Source organism: Molothrus ater, chromosome 8 (assembly GCF_012460135.2).
Source record: "Molothrus ater isolate BHLD 08-10-18 breed brown headed cowbird chromosome 8, BPBGC_Mater_1.1, whole genome shotgun sequence".
Taxonomy (NCBI): domain Eukaryota; kingdom Metazoa; phylum Chordata; class Aves; order Passeriformes; family Icteridae; genus Molothrus; species Molothrus ater.
Genome location: NC_050485.2, coordinates 3,502,063 through 3,516,288, shown reverse-complemented (window position 1 = coordinate 3,516,288; position 14,226 = coordinate 3,502,063). Strand labels below are relative to the sequence as shown.

Genomic DNA, 14,226 nt, shown 5'->3' with positions numbered 1-14,226 from the left:
CAGGTGTTAGCTGCTCTTGCCCCCTACAAGCAGCGGCAACAAATGCTCCACGGGCTCCAGCTGCTGGCCGATTCAAATGTTACCGGTGTGGAGGCACAGGACACACACAACGGGGTTGTCAAGCAGCCAGCGTCTGGTGTCACAATTGTCACTTGGATACCCACAACACCGGAGCCTGCCGACGCCGCTCGGGAAACGGGAAAGCCAGCGCGCCCACCAGCCGCCGTGCCCAGACACAAGTAGCTGCTGTCAACACCTCAGCCCAGCTTCCCTTCAACAGCCACCGCCGGGAGCCTTGGGCTGGACGTGGCAGCCACAGCAGCAGTAACCTTGATGACCACCCAACCAGAAAAGGTTCCAACTGGAATAAAGGGACCAATCATCATTGATGGACAACCTATGGGGAGCTTTGCTCCTGGGACAATCATCGGCCACCATAATGGGATTATTTGTTTTAGCCGGGGTAATAGACGCTGATTATACGGGGGAAATTTGAGTTATGGTGCTTACTCTTTTTCCACCTATACAAATCAAGAAAGGACAGAGGATAGCTCAATTGGTTCCTTTGGAACAAATGGCTAAAACTTTACACCCTCATCAATCACAGTCGAGAGGGGAGCAAGGATTTGGTTCCACTGGAGGACTCACTCTATTAACAATGAGCCTGAATGATCGACCAAAGCACACTGTAATAATGGAGTATCGGGGTGGGAGGCAAACCTTGGAAGGATTATTGGATACTGGCGTGGACTCCAGCATTGTTAGTCCGGATTTCTGGCCCCACAACTGCTGGCCATTACAGCCAACCACAGTGACAGTTACCGGGGTTGGAGGCCAAACACTTGCAAGAAAATCACCCACGTTATCTGTAACTATTGATGGAAAAAGTTTGTGGAGTGTTTTCTCAATTGTACCTTTGCCCCCTACTGTGCAGTGCCTCATTGGTCGGGACATTTTGGCTCAAATGGGAGTGGTGCTGACAAACGAGCACCCTTTGGGCTAATGGCCATTGCATGGACTTTCCCAATCCCATTAACCTGGACCACGGATGTTCCAGTGTGGGTTTAGCAGTGGCCATTAAAAAGGGAAAGTCTGGAACAAGTTCATATACTAGTACATGAACAATATAAACAAGGTCATTCACAGTTGTCAACAAGTCCATGGAATACCCCTATCTTTCTTTGTTATTAAAAAGCAGTGCCTGGGAAGATCAGGGTGACGTGGCAAACTCATGCTGCTGTTTTCCTAATCTTCACCCTCTTAATAGACAGTACAGACGTTGCTGGCGGCGTGGAAGCCCATCAAGTATGGGCCCCACTTCAGCCCAAGACTAACATCTGGGTCACCCTGGCAAACGTAACTAATCAGGAAGCTATTTGCCTGTCATTATCTTCTCCCAGTAATCTAGTTACAACCTGTTTGGTTGGGTTACCAGCAGATCCCTGGCCATGCCCCTCACATGTACCCACCTGTAGGACCAACAATGCTAGGGCAAGTGTAGATAATTGGGACCAATGGGTTTCCTTTTTTCCCATAGCACTGCAGGAACCCCAAGAATTGGAGCTGTTAGGCTCAGTGATGGCAGATGCGTGTATTCATTTTAACTATAGAAGCCAGCTGCCAGCCAAGAACCATTCCAATATTGTAACTTCCAGCATGGCTGTCTACCGTAATGCAACAGCCTGGTGCAATTATACCACAAAGCAAGTGTCAATCTCATCAAATGACCCCATTCAATTGCCAGCAGGATACTTCCTGATATGTGGGGACCGTGCTTGGCCCGGTATCCCATCAATGCTGCACGGGGGACTGTGTACAATTGGACAGCTGTCTCTACTCACACCCAACACGTCCATGATACTGAACATGAGCCACCGCCATCACCGAAATAAACGAATGGCTCATGCATTTGCTGCAGACTGCAGGGACGATGTAAAATTCTGGTCCCCAGAGGCCATAGCTGCAGCATCTTTCTTGGCTCCAGGGGTATCAGCAGCAGGTGCTCATGCCATTTTAAATAAGTTGGGATGTTGGCTTGCTAAGCAAACCAATGCCATCTCTTTGGCACTTTCTAGCCTTTTGCTTGATGTTGATTCTGTTCGCCATGAAAGGCTTCACAATAGAGCTGCAATTGATTTTCTTTTACTTGCACAAGGCCATGGTTGTGAAGAATTAGAGGATATGTGTTGCATGAATCTTTCTGATCATTCACGATCCATTCACTCCCAACGCTCTGAGTTGTGGAGGTTCACTGGAAACTTAGAAGTAGAATCAGGATTTGGTGTTGATGAATGGCTCAAATCTTTAGGCCTGGGATCATGGTTATGCCCTATTGTTAAGGCCAGCATAATAGTGGGCATTATAGCTTTGCTAGTGGTATTACTTTTGCCGTGCTTTTGCATGTGCCTACAGAACATGGTGCAAAAGCAGAGAGGCCTGGGCCTGGAGCTTTCCTTACCCTATGCCCAGGGGAGCGTGAGCTGCCCTCCCCAGCACCAGAGCCACACGTTCCCCTCCTCAGGTAAGGGGTGAAAGGGGCCCCTTGACAGAGCACAAGCTCCTGAGGCAGTGGGCTCAGGCTGTTGTGAGTTCCTCCCCCAACAGCCCATGGTAATGTCAGGGGTGAAAAATGCCCCGAGTGCTGTGCACCAGCAGTGACCCTCAATCAACCTTCCCAATCCTCTCCCTCGAACTACTCAGGCTCTGGGGAACACAGGACAGCAAAACGGGCTCAGTTTGGCCCTTGGAGGGTGAGAGGCAAGCAGCAGAATCCAGCGTGGTCTCTCTCTGACCTTTCCTTTAGGACAGGCCTGTGTGCCCCCACCCCAAGGGCACAGAGGGGGCTTTTTAAACAGTGCCACAATGTCCCCGTGCCCACCGTGTCACGGTCCCATGAGGACAGAGCTCAGGGGAGTCAGGGCCAGGAGAGCTGTGCCAGAGTGTGCCCGGCCCTGTGTGCCCGTGTGTGCTGTGCCCAGGGGTGAGGGCACACGTCCTGCTCTGCCATGGGCACTGTGTGTGTGTGCTGTGCCCGGGTGTGAGGGCACACGTCCTGCTCTGCCATGGGCACTGTGTGTGTGTGCTGTGCCCAGGGGTGAGGGCACACGTCCTGCTCTGCCATGGGCACTGTGTGTGTGTGTTGTGCCCGGGTGTGAGGGCACACGTCCTGCTCTGCCATGGGCACTGTGTGTGTGTGCTGTGCCCAGGGGTGAGGGCACACGTCCTGCTCTGCCATGGGCACTGTGTGTGTGTGCTGTGCCCAGGGGTGAGGGCACACGTCCTGCTCTGCCATGGGCACTGTGTGTGTGTGCTGTGCCCAGGGGTGAGGGCACACGTTCTGCTCTGCCATGGGCACTGTGTGTGTGTGCTGTGCCCAGGGGTGAGGGCACACGTCCTGCTCTGCCATGGGCACTGTGTGTGCTGTGCCCAGGGGTGAGGGCACACGTCCTGCCCTGCCATGGGCACTGTGTGTGTGTGCTGCTGTGCCCAGGTGTGAGGGCACACGTCCTGCTCTGCCATGGGCACTGTGTGTGTGTGCTGTGCCCAGGGGTGAGGGCACACGTCCTGCTCTGCCATGGGCACTGTGTGTGTGCTGTGCCCAGCTCTGTGCCTAGGGATGTGCTGCCCTGGGCACGGGCTGTGGGCCCTGCTGTGGGCACGGGGGTGCGTTGCACTCTCGGCTGTGAGTGGGGCTGTGCACAGCTCTGTGCTTGTGAGTGTGCACAGGTTCTGCAGGTGTGAGCACGGCTCTGTGTGGGACAGGCCTGTGTTGCTGTGGGTGACACTGCACACGCTGCTGTGCCCAGGCTCTACGGGCCAGCAGGGCCCTGCTTGGGGCCCGTGTGCATTGGTGGGGACTGTGCACAGGTGAGTGTCTGTGCAGCACAGGTGCGCTGCTGTGGCAGGCTGGGTGCTGCTGGCAGGTGCCGTGGGGCACAGGAGCTCTGTGCAGGTGAGCAGGGACATGTGTGTGTGAGCACTGGCTCTGCACATGTCCCTGTGTGCACTCATGGTGGGGCATGCCCAGGGACATGGCTCTGGGTACACGGCCCCGTGCATTCAGCTGCTCTCCCACCTACAGAAACAGACCCATATCTATATATATATATATTTATATAGACATGTGTGTTTGTTTATGTGTCACTACCTAGCTCTGCTGGCTGGAGTGGCCCCTGGCTCTCTGTGTACACTCTGCTCTTGTAAGGAGAAGAATCAGCAGTATTGGGCAGTTTCCTCAAGGACCAACAAGTAGAGTGAAACAAGAAATAAGAGGGCAAGACCAGGTTGGCCCCTGTGTTCACCACGGAGAAGATTCCATAGCCCTGCTGTGGGCAGCACTCCCATATCCATGGTAAGGTGGGGGCAAGAAAGGCACCCCAGAGCTCTGCCATTGCTCAGCTGTCTTGTAATACAACAGGGACTAGAAGGCAAGACTGAGTTGGCCTCTGCACTCAGCACTAAGATACACCTGCTATGTGTAGCAACCCCATGGGCACAGTAGATGGGGTCCAAAAGCCACACCAGAGCTCAGTGATCCCATTTTGTCCATTCCAAATAAGTCTGTCTAAGGAAAACCTGAGATTTTTTCCTTCTCTTCCCACTGTCCTCACCATCATCAACAGATGCTAGTATCACTCCTTAAAAATTTATTTGAGAAGTAAGAGCAGATTATCAGAAACAAAAATTAGAGCTAATTGTTTAGGACAAGTGACCTATAGGAAAAGAGGGGTTTGTTCTAGATGAATGATGTGATTGTTGGCTCTCACAACTGACAGACAGATATTATGTGTATGTCAGGAGAAGTTCTGTAGCTGTAGAGTGCTGTCACTGTAATGTCTCCCCCCACAGTCCCCTTTCCCTCCCCCTTGCAGCAGCCCCAGCAGCCTCGGGGCATTTGGGGAGGGCCGGCTCATTACCAGGAGGGGCCACAGGACAACACCTGAGCTCCAATCAAGGTGTAAGGAAGTGATCTCCACCTGGGGAGGGCAGAGAAGGAGCTGACTGACAAAACTTTGGGAGGGGCTGAGGGTATAAAAGGCAGAGCATCCATTTTGTAAACGAGCATGTGCTGACACTCACAGAGACCCTCAGCGCTGTAATTTTTCCTTATTCAGTCCATTGTAGTATGTTTTTGTTAAGGTTTAATTAACCTTTAAGATTTGAAAAGTGAGGGTCATTTCTCACGTCTTCCAAGGACAGTCCAAAATTCTCACCTTCAGGCCAGTTTGTGATGATTTCCAAGTGACCAGGGTGATTTGGATTTCCCAATCAAGCTTGTTGTATAATGTTATAAATAACAAATATAGGTACTGGCTTCTGCATTTATGTGCTCACTTTTGTTTTGCAAGTTATTATTGATGTCAAAAATCCTGATACAGTACAAATTGCAATTACTGCTTTAGATGTAGTATAATCTGTCAGTTTATGTATGCACCTTATAGATTTGATAAAATAGATACTATGTTAGACCATAGCATAATAGAGACTGCGTAATGTTGGAATGATTGTTTCACGTAACTAACTCAGAAAATGGTGTCAAATAATTAACTGATTTCCCACATTCAAGGACTTGCTTATCAGAAAGACAAGAAAACAGAAACAAGCATGGGGAAAAAAGGCTTTATTGACCCTCATTTTCAGGGAGTGAAAATACAAAAAGAATCACAAGAAACCACACAATATAATGTTTAAGGTAAAAAATGGCCTGACGGCAAGACAAAAGTTAAAAAAAGGAAAAGAGCACGTAAATTCAAATTTCTGTTAGGATTCTAAAAAACTCATATAAATATGCATGTAGATGTAATATGTAACAGTATATAGAAAACATAGTTTAAATTAACCCGGAGCAAGCAGACAAGCATCCCAGGGTGGGATTTTAACCCATAATAAATTATTATAGAAAGTGCAAATACTGAGCCATGTTTCCTGCATATAACGAGGGCAATGCACTCGCTGCAAGCAGCATTGGTGGCAGGATGGATGGCAGAGACTTTTCCTTTGCAGCCCCAGCCCAGCGTTGGCACTGGGCATGAAGAGGCACTGAGGTGACCCTGAGAGGAAGTGCAAGGCACAGGCTGCAGCTGAGGAAGGACAGCGCTGTGCTGGGCTCAGAGGTGAAGCTGGCACTACCCAGTGTGGAGAAGCTCCTTTCTGCAGCCCCTGTTACAGGGGAGCAGAGGCCTTGCTGCAGAGATACGGCCGCTCATTGGAGCAGTTGTCACTCCTGAATCTCTCATCAGCCAGGTACACACACTCAAAATTGTCAAAGACGGGAACCCTGCAGGGAGGAGCAGAGGCAGCGCTGGCTGCCAGGGGCAGCCCTTGTGCCCCTGTGCCCCCAGGCCCTGCCCGGCTCCCCGGCACTCACCGGGAGCTGTAGCTGCTGCCGTCCCCCCAGTGCAGGCGCTCGCCCCGTCTGCGCAGCCCGAGCCAGTAATCGACGTTCTCGCGGAGGTGGAAGAGCAAATCCTGCCCAGGAGAGAGGAGTGGGAGCTGCCCCGGCCCCTCGGGGGGACACGGGCCCGGGGCTCCCCCCGCACGCCGGGGCTCCTTCCCTGCAAGGCCCCGGCCCAGGGCTGCAGCCCCGGCCCTACGAGCACCGAGCCCGGCCCAGGAGCACCCCCAGGCTGCCCTCAGCCACCCCACACCGCCCGCAGCCCCTCACTCACCATGGCCTCCTCATCCTTGGCAATGGCCAGGGAGGCCCCGAGCTCGGAGCACCGTTCCTGACCCTGCTCCCAGGTGCTGTAATCCCTTGAGAAGTAGTAGCAGACCCCCTTGTAGCCAACCCAGTCAAAGGGACAGCACAGAAGTGACAGAGGAGTCGCAGGTGTGACTGGAACCTGTGGTGCTGCAGGGGGAAGAGGAGAAGGTCTGAGGATTGCCCTGTGCAGGGAGCAGGGAGCCCGCTCTGCCCCGAGGGGCTGGGCCCAGGCTGCTGCCCCTCCCTTACCTGCCAGCACAGCCAAGGCCACCCCCAAAGCCAGCACCAGCACCAGGAGCAGCAGAATCAGCACCGCCGTGCCCACGGGATGGCCCCTGATCCATTCACCTGCAGCAGGAAAGAGCTGCTGGCTGCCAGAAGCAGAGCCGGGCCTGCAATCTGCTCAGCCCATGGCCAGGGAGCAGAGCAGGGAGCCCTGAGCCAGTGTGGGCCTCACTCAGCTGGCAGCCAGAGAGCCAAGAGCCTGGCCACAGGCAGGGACACAGCTGTGGCCACAGGCAGGGACACAGCAGTGGCCACAGGCTGCAGCAGGAGAACTGCACAGCCTTGGGGGCAGCTGGGGCTCTTGCTTCCAGCCACTGATGGGGCCCAGCAGAGCACCAGGCCTCTTCCAGACATCGGGAAACAGCCACACACCTGCCAGCACTGCCCTTAGGAGGGGACACTGTCCCCACCCTAGAGACCACAGGGGTGGCCCTGCACTCACCCAGGAATCTTCTGAGGTTCCTTTTGTGTTCATTCTTGGTTGCTGATGTGCCCTGGGGAGCCAGGGGCTCCCTCACACTCCCATCACTGGTGCAGAATCCATTCTCCACATCTGCACTCACTGCACACTCACAAGTGGCATCCCCCTGCTGATGCCAGGTGGCTTCTTGGGCCCCAGGCAGGTGTGGAACTGCGGCTGCTGGTCCCTGCTGGGGCTCATTTGCAACTGCACGAATGGAGCAGAGTTCATTCCCCTCCTGCTCACAGCCGGCATCTCTCTGCCTGGAACAAAGAGAACCTGGCTTCTGACACATCAGGAGTGCTGCTGGCAGATCCTTTGGGAGCTCGGCCTCGGGAACAGCTTCGCAGCCGCGCTGATGGCACCCTGAAAGGGACACGGTGAGAGGTCACTGCTGGTGCCGGCCCTGGGGGCTCAGGAGGGCGGTGCCAGCTGTGGCTGCGCTGTCCCCGCTGCCCAGAGGTGCGGCAGCAGCTGCGGAGACAAGCGCAGCCTCCGGGAGCTCTCGGTGCCCGCAGCCCCGGCCCCTGTGGCTCTGCAGCCGCTGCAGCCCAGCTCCGAGCCGGGCCGGGCGCTGACAGCGCCTGCGAGCTGCCGCCTGCTGCTGGCCCGGGGCAGCTGCGGCTCGGAGCCCGCCCCTGCCGAGGGGCAAGAAGCAGCAGCCCCGGGCTGCTCACCATTGTGCCCCGCATTCCCTGCCCCGGCGCCTTGGAGCCCGGGCACACCGAGCGCCGGCACGGCCGCTGCGGCTCCCTGCCTGTGGGAAAAATGACCCGGGAGTTTTGGCTTTCATATTTATGTATGAGCCTGTGCATGTTGTTAGTGATTGTACCTATATAGTATCTGTTATAACTCTTCTTAGGTGGATGCTAGTATAATATATTATATCAGCTTAATTATGCACTGTATTGCTCATAGAAATAGTAGTGTAATTAATATAATATCTATGTATCACCTATGGAAATAACAGTGTGAAGAATGTACTGTGTTGTAGACCTTAGCAAAACATCCGATGTGAAAAAGGCTTTTGTGTAACTAAAATCAGTGTAAGGCCATCCACTGACTGACCCATCCTATTGTTATAAATTGTGAGATGATTGGCTCTCGCAATTAAAAGATAACTATTGTGTGAATATTAAGGGAAGCTTTAGTGGTGTATAGTTATGTTATTGTGGTTTAGATGTCCTCTGTTCTCCCCACAGTTCCCTTTCCCCCCTGTATTGCTGCCATCACACAGCCAGGGCTGTCTAGGACAGGTACAAAGGAGGCTGCACATGTGCCCCTTGCATGGGGCAGGTGGGAATGGAAAAGCTTGGTGCTGAGGGGGTGGGCATGGCAACACCTGATCTCCAATGCAGTTACAAGAAAGCAGTCTGCACTGATAAATGGCAAAGAAGCCCCTCTGACAGAGGGGCCATGGCTGCCTGAGGCAACCCCCAGGGGTATAAAAGACTGAGCATCCACCTTGAAGATGAACTGGCCAAGTGGTATCCGCAAGGGCAGTTCCCAGCACTGCAGCTTTTTCCTTATGTAGTCCTTTGTTGTATTTTTGTTACGGTTTAATAAACCTTTTTAAATTTTCAAAGTGAGCAGTAGTTTCTCACACAAGTGATTAAGATAACCTAGACACAAACCAGAGCACCAGAGGACAATCATAGAATACCACGTTAAAATAAGGAGTACAGCTAAAATCTTAGCAGAGGATGTGAAACAGCAAGATGGAGGCACCAGAAGAAATAAAATATATTGACCTAACACCCAGGATGTCATACAGATAAGCCAGAGTGTGAAGAAGTCAGAAAAAGGAGTTCCAGAAACTTCGAAAGAATGGTTGAATAATGCATGAAAGACATGAACGTGCATGGGTCTTAGCGAGGTAACTTAGCGAGGTAACAGTAAAAATAGAACATTGTCTGTATATCCTGGTGTATTTCTTAGCTGTTTGTTAGAAGTCCCCAGTGCTGGAAATATTGTCCTTTTATATCCTATTACTATAATTACTATTATTAAACTTTCAAAAACACTAAGCAGTGATTTCTGTTTTTCACACCAGTGAATGGGGGAACCGGGTACAAGGAACTCGCCAGAACCCTCCCGGCCCTCACCGCGACCCCTCCTCCCGCAGCGAGCCCCGAGCTGGGGCAGCACCGACCGTGGGTCGCAGCGGGGCTGGAGCCGCCTCCGAGCTCCACCATCTCCGCACGAGGCTTCGGGGGCCGCCGCCGCTCCGGGATGTCACGAACGGGCACGGCCGCGCTACTGCGGCGCGGGCCAGGTTAACCCGGAGCGGCCTCTGGCGCCAAAAACTTGAATTGACGGGAGGAGTGCGGGTTCCGGCCGGTTTGGCCAATCAGCGTTCGGAGCGCAGCCAATCGCGGCCCGGGAGCGCTGCTCGCATGCGCCGCTCGGAGCCGTGACGCGCCCGTCTTGCACCCCCGCCCCACCCCGTCCCCACTTCCCGGCGCTCCCCGCTGCCTTTTCCGGGATCGGGTCCTTCACCGTTCTGCCGCCTCCCGCCGCTGCCGGCGCGGATTCGGGGATCAGAACCCCAGCCCCTTTGGCTCGGTTGAGCGCCGCGGAAAATCGCGGGGCTGCCCCGCCTCACCCCGAGCGGGTCCCAGCTCGGCTTTTCCCTCGCTGCCGCCGGGGCTTTCCCCGCTCCCGGGGCTCGGCTTTGCCCGGCAGCTCCGGATGGCCCCGGCAGAACTCACTCCCCCACCGTGGCTCCCCAACCCTGCGGCGGGGCGAACCCCCGGCATTTGCCGCAAGGGCTCTGACTGCCCCTGGTTACTGAAACCTCACGCACCGTGTCCTAGAATGCCTAAACATGGGCTGAAATGCCTTTTTAAAGTTAACCTTGTGTTTTTCACTAACTCTGATTTCTCTGAGAATGGTTACCGGAGAGATTCAAAGCTGTAAATGCAGTGCTTCGTTCTTATTATCATGTCCAGCACAACACAATCGAATTCCTTTAACAGAAATGCTGGTAACATTTACCATATGCTATTACACTAAATACGATCTTGAGAAGCTCCCGGTTTGTTGGCCAGTTTGCCAAATTCTACATTGTTGTTTCTTTTGGTACAATTGCACTTTAAAAGGTCTGAGGAAATTTATGGTTCCATAAAATTTGTGGCTGCCATGAGTTTTTCTCAATGTTAAATTACATAGGGTCAGCATATTTGTCACACTTTTTTAATCCCTCCAGTAAATCCATCATGCCGTTATTTCAAACACGCTTGATTCACATTTTCAGTGCCTTTTGGTATTAATAGCAGCAGAATAAGTTACATTTTGTAGTACCCAGAACTTTTAAGGATCTTGATTGTTACTTCAGTTCTGGTTTATTTGAATGTGATTTTAGTGTTGGTAAGATTAAGCAAGGTTAGCAACATTCCTGAGTAATGTTACCTTTATTACTCTATTGAGTTAATTTTTTTACTAATCATTTATGTCAAGGTGGATTTCTGTCAGGTTTGAGTATTGCTGAGTTTAGACAAGGTCAAGATTAAGTCTTCACTTTAAGCCATTTCATGTTTTATTCCAGTTTTATTAAGATCAATTTTTATTCAGTATTAAAGATGTTACTTTAAATTCTCTTAAGTGTACCTCTAATGCCACTGAGGTGAAATTGAATTCCACTGCAATTAATTTCAAGTCCTAAGTTAATTTGGTTTAAATATGTTGGTTTACGTTGCAAGATGGAGTTATTTCCTTCTAGAGATAAGAGAGATCCCACTGAAACAGCTGTGATGAAACACTGATAAGCACCTGCTTTTGGATAGGAGAAGCTACAGCTTGTTGGGCTCTTGATCCTCTCACAGCTTGCACAGGTGTCAGTGCTGCACTGCCTGACAGGATCATTCACTGTGATCTCTTCTGTTCTATCTTCCACAGATAGCACAGGAGAGAGGGTGGTTGTTCTACATGATGGCTGTTATCCACTGGAAGCTGTTCAGTCTTCCGTTGTTGTGGGTACAGCAATGCTGGAGGAATATTGTCTCCAATTCCTGAGACAGTCACTGCTGATGGATCGGTTCCATCATGTCAATTCACTCATTTTTATAACAGGCATTACTCATAAGACACCATTACCTTATCCATAGCTGGCTTTTCATGAACTTTGAGCTATCTTTGTGTGACTATGCACAAGACATGGTGTCACTTTGGGATCTCTCTGGTTTGCTCTCCAGCTGCAGATGCATCTCTTTGAACAGGCTGTCTGCAGCCGTTCCCTGCGCTGCCTGCTCAGCCTTTAGTCCCTTCTCTTGTTCCAGCAGGGTTGCTGTGCCTTCAGCCAGGGCTGTCTCCTGATTTTCCTGTGTTTTCAGAGTTCCAGGATGAGATCTCTGGGCTCTGTCAAAAGCCTCATCTGAGCTGAGGTCCTGTGGCCTTTCCCGACCCTTTTGTGACCCATCCTCGTGGGCCAGGGCTGTGACCTGCTGAGGGCAAGGCTGCTCCTGCTCTGTGCCAATCACACACAGCCCCAGTTATTCTCACAGAAGGGCCTTTGCCTCAATTTAGCCTCCCAAAAAGAGGGGAAATGCAGCTTCCCACTTCAATTTCCCTCAACAACGACCATTCTGGGGGCTTTTGGACATCTTTTTCACCTGTGAAGGTCCCTTCAAATGGAGGTGCCCCTCGATGGAACTCTTACAGTGGCACACCAAGAGGTTCCTCTCCAGGGAAGCCCTTTCAGACCAGGGGCAGCCGTGTTGGCTCAGTTTGAACCTGAAGATGATGGAAATGGGGCTCTTTCCCTCAACTCAAACAGCACCATAAAGGGTTCCTCCTTCCATTTAAACATGAAAATCATGGGAAATGGTGATTGCCCAACAAGAGAGGCACTAAAAATAATGAAAAAAGGTGAGTTTTCCTTCAGTTGAGACCCTTCAAATCACAGGTGAATGGGGATCCCCCCAGTTCAAACACAATCACAGAAAAGCTTTCCCCCCTCCATTTCAATCCCTTTTCTCCTTGTAATGCCCCATTCTGGGGGCTCTGGGGAGGGACTGGGGGCACTTCCCCCTCCTCGCTGGTCCCCCCTGGGGCTGCTGCCCTTGCAGAGTGCTGAGGAGCTCCCTCCCAGTTCCCTGCCAGTATCCCTCTTCCTGGCAAGCCCCAGCAGGGATGGGGAGAGCACTGGGCAGGAACTGGGAGCACTGTTCCTGCCCAGGGCTCCTGATGTCCCTCCCAGGGCTCCTTCCCGCTCACTCCCGCTGCTCCCACTCTCCCTCCCAGTTCCCTCTGGCATTCCCTGTGCTCCCAGTTCCCTCCCAGTGGTCCCAGGATCTCTCCCACTGCTCCCAGCAGCAAAGCCCGGACTTAAATCCTATTTTAAAACTGAATTAAAAAGCACTTACATTGCCAAGTAACAAGATGAGAAAGGTTTCCTTAGCAGTTGCTGAGATGACAAAATAAGGGAGAGGACGGAGCATGGAGTGGGGAAAGAAGGGGAAAACCTTCATTTGCACAGTGGGGTTTTAACCATCATGGTCACACCTCAAGGACTTGCAGAAACCATTCTAATCTCTAGAAAGGAAAAGGTTCCTGGATATTTCTCATTTCAGCAGGAGCCTGAGGAAGCCCTCAGCAGCAGGAGATTGGGATAAGTGCAAGGCTGCTTTCTGGAGCAGAGGGAGCCGGGTGTGCTCCTCAAAGCCAGACCTTCACCCACAGAAGGCAGAAAGACAAGGATCCAACAAAGCCTAAGTGGGAAACGGGTTATCAGGGGTTTTATATGGAAAGAACAAGGTCTGGGAAACAGGACCTGGCCGGTGCGAGAGGAAGGAAAACGGGAGGCAGCTGAGGCCTCTTCAGATTGGAAAAGAGAAAAGAAGGGAGGAGAACGGAGGAGGCAAGAAAAGGCTGGGACTAAATTCCAACGCACGTTCAAGTTCATCCCGTGCCAGCCCCCACCGGGCACGGACCCCTCCCGCCCGAGCAGCGGCCCCGAGCCCGCCCTCAGCACCGAGCGGGTCCCACCCGCCCGCGGGTCCCACCTGGGCTGGAGCCGCCTCCGGGCTCCGGGGGCCGCCGCCGCCGCCGCTGCGCTCCCGGTCAGAGCCGCCGGTCCCGGCCGCTGCCGCCGCAGGGCCCAGCCCATCCCAGTGTGGGAGGGATTTTGCCCTTCTGGCCAAACAGCGCCCGGGAAGGAAGCAGCGAGGGAGCCTGGATTTTGTGATCACAGCCACGACAACGCGTTTGGCAGGGAGCCCGAGCAGCTGGAACGCAGACTGGGTCGTGATAAATACAAAGAGATGTTGTGCGGGAGCCCGAGCAGAGAAGGAACCAGACAAGGTCGGCGTCCAAAGCACTCGTGGAGTCTTTCCAGGGCGCAACAATCACAGCTTGTGAGTGACCCTTCCAGGGATGGATCTTTGTTAGGTATTGTTTGTAAATGGAGATGTGCTGCTTGGAGGCCTCCTGTGGCACGGTGATCATGTAATGACAGAGTTCTCAATATCTGGTGATATCAGGAGGAACATCAATAAGACTTTTACACTGGACTTCCAGAGGGAACATTTGGGCCTATTGAGGAGACTTATTCAGAGCTCCTTGGGAAGCAGCCACAGAGGAGTTCAGGAAGAGTTGACATGCTTCAAAACAGAGATCTTGAGGGCACAGGAACAGACTGTCCCTGTGTGCCCAAAGAGGAGTTGACGAGGAAAACGTCCAGCCTGGAAGGGCAATGAGGTTTTGAAGGAACTTAGGAATAAAAGGAGGATGTATCAGCGTTGGAAGGAGGGTCAGGTTTCTCAGGAACTATTTGAGGGGG

At 52.6% G+C, this 14,226-nt stretch overlaps 1 protein-coding gene across 1 annotated transcript; it reads right to left on the bottom strand.

The window, feature by feature from the left end:
- Positions 1-5,605: 5,605 nt before the first annotated feature.
- On the bottom strand, positions 5,606-13,554 carry LOC118688176 (uncharacterized). The gene is made up of 7 exons (XM_054515604.1): positions 13,339-13,554; positions 9,554-9,741; positions 7,431-7,711; positions 6,953-7,051; positions 6,669-6,850; positions 6,368-6,468; positions 5,606-6,277 (listed from the first exon to the last, which is right to left on the bottom strand). Exons 1-7 carry the CDS (start codon positions 13,552-13,554, stop codon positions 6,163-6,165), a joined length of 1,182 nt encoding a protein of 393 aa, XP_054371579.1. The 3' UTR covers positions 5,606-6,162.
- Between the last annotated feature and the right edge of the window lie 672 nt (positions 13,555-14,226).